This window comes from Egretta garzetta, unplaced genomic scaffold (assembly GCF_000687185.1).
Source record: "Egretta garzetta isolate BGI_Z169 unplaced genomic scaffold, ASM68718v1 scaffold486, whole genome shotgun sequence".
Classification (NCBI taxonomy): Eukaryota; Metazoa; Chordata; class Aves; order Pelecaniformes; family Ardeidae; genus Egretta; species Egretta garzetta.
This window is the reverse complement of record NW_009260126.1, coordinates 2154636-2156056: the sequence shown is the minus strand read 5'-3', so window position 1 is coordinate 2156056 and position 1421 is coordinate 2154636. Positions and strand designations below refer to the sequence as shown.

At 43.7% G+C, this 1421-nt stretch overlaps 1 protein-coding gene across 1 annotated transcript in view; it reads right to left on the bottom strand.

Annotated features, from left to right (window-relative positions):
- The window catches only part of GRK5 (G protein-coupled receptor kinase 5), a 174378-nt gene that overhangs the window by 8819 nt on the left and 164138 nt on the right, over positions 1-1421 (bottom strand). Inside the window, exon 13 of the mRNA XM_009641436.2 lies at positions 2-94. Coding sequence (XP_009639731.2) covers positions 2-94 — 93 coding nt within the window. The remainder of the gene's footprint in view (position 1; positions 95-1421) is intronic.

Here is a 1421-nt window from a genome sequence, read left to right as displayed (position 1 = left end):
TGAAATTCATGCTCTTGAAAAAGGGGTGCCTCTTCACTTCTGTTGCACCTTCCCCTTGACATCCTAGCCGCTGCTTCACGTCTTTGGTGAGGAGCTGAAATGTGAGGAGCCAAAAAGGATGGTAAGGATGTCAGAAAAGCAAGAGCTCCACAAAGATATTTTTATCTCCACTCAGCTTCGAATGTGCCCAGAGGGAAGTACAGAGGGGAACTGTAATTGCTGTTACTTAATGGCCAGAGTTAAATGGATTAGGACTGCACTGTTTTACGTGCTGGTGAAACCCTTTGAAAATTACCTGCTGTAGAGTGTTTACAGGCAAAATAGAGACTGTTGCTTCTGCTTACTTTCAGTGAACACTTTCAAGAAGAGGTCTGACATACCCTAACAACATATAGATGCATATTCATAAGTCCCACATGCTTTTTTCTCAGGTTTTTTTTTTGTTATTCTTGTAAGAATAATTTTTCCATGTTGCTTAGGCTGAATGTAAATTATATTTCCCTCCACCCATGGCAGTATATTCCAGTACGCCACATGACACACTGAACGAACCCTTTGTGCACATGGGCTTATCTCTGCTGAACTCAAGTTTTGTCCATGGAGCCAGTATCCTCAGTTCAACCTTGTTTGTTTTCAGAGAAGGGCAACACCCCCCCCTCTACCTGCTACAGCAAGTCCTGCCTGTTTACTGGGTACCCGTAATGGAGCAATGGACATTAACTGAACTCAGACACAGGGGTTGTAGGTCCTGGAAGACCTTGCATGGATGGACTAATTGATCTGCAAGCAAACAGTTCAATGGAAGAACAATTCTGGCACAGATTAGTTTGGTGGATGAGGAGACATAACATGTAGCCAAATCTTCAGCAAAATTCCTCTTCTTTTAAATTGAGTTAAGTAGGCTAAATCAATGTCTTAAGAGATCACAACTAGACAGCTGAAAGAGGCAGAGCTCAGCATGCAAATGACTGGTGCAAAAAGACCATCACATGGGACAGGGACATTTCTAAATGTACTGCTGACTTCAGGAAATCTGCTGAAAAGTGAAGGTTCACAAATTTGTTTCCTTTTTTTCCTTCCATTCATCTTTGAAGAAGCCTGCATGATGCTTTCTTAGAGGAGGGAAAATATAACTCCGAACTCACCATAATCTGCCCAGAGATTTCAACTGCCTATTAAAGAGATGCATAACATGTGCTTTCGTACAACACAAAACTAAACATGCACTGAAAACAGTCAAGGCTAGCTTTACTGGAGTCCCTGCTCTGGGAGAAAAGACTACATACTTACACTGCAACATCATGAAGTAAGACCAGGTCCCTTTTCCACGGGAAGGGCATGCCTCCTGGAGCCGGGCATGCACCCCGCCGCCCTGTACTCCGATTTCTAAACGGCTGTGAAGGAAGGGGCGGAGCCAGCCT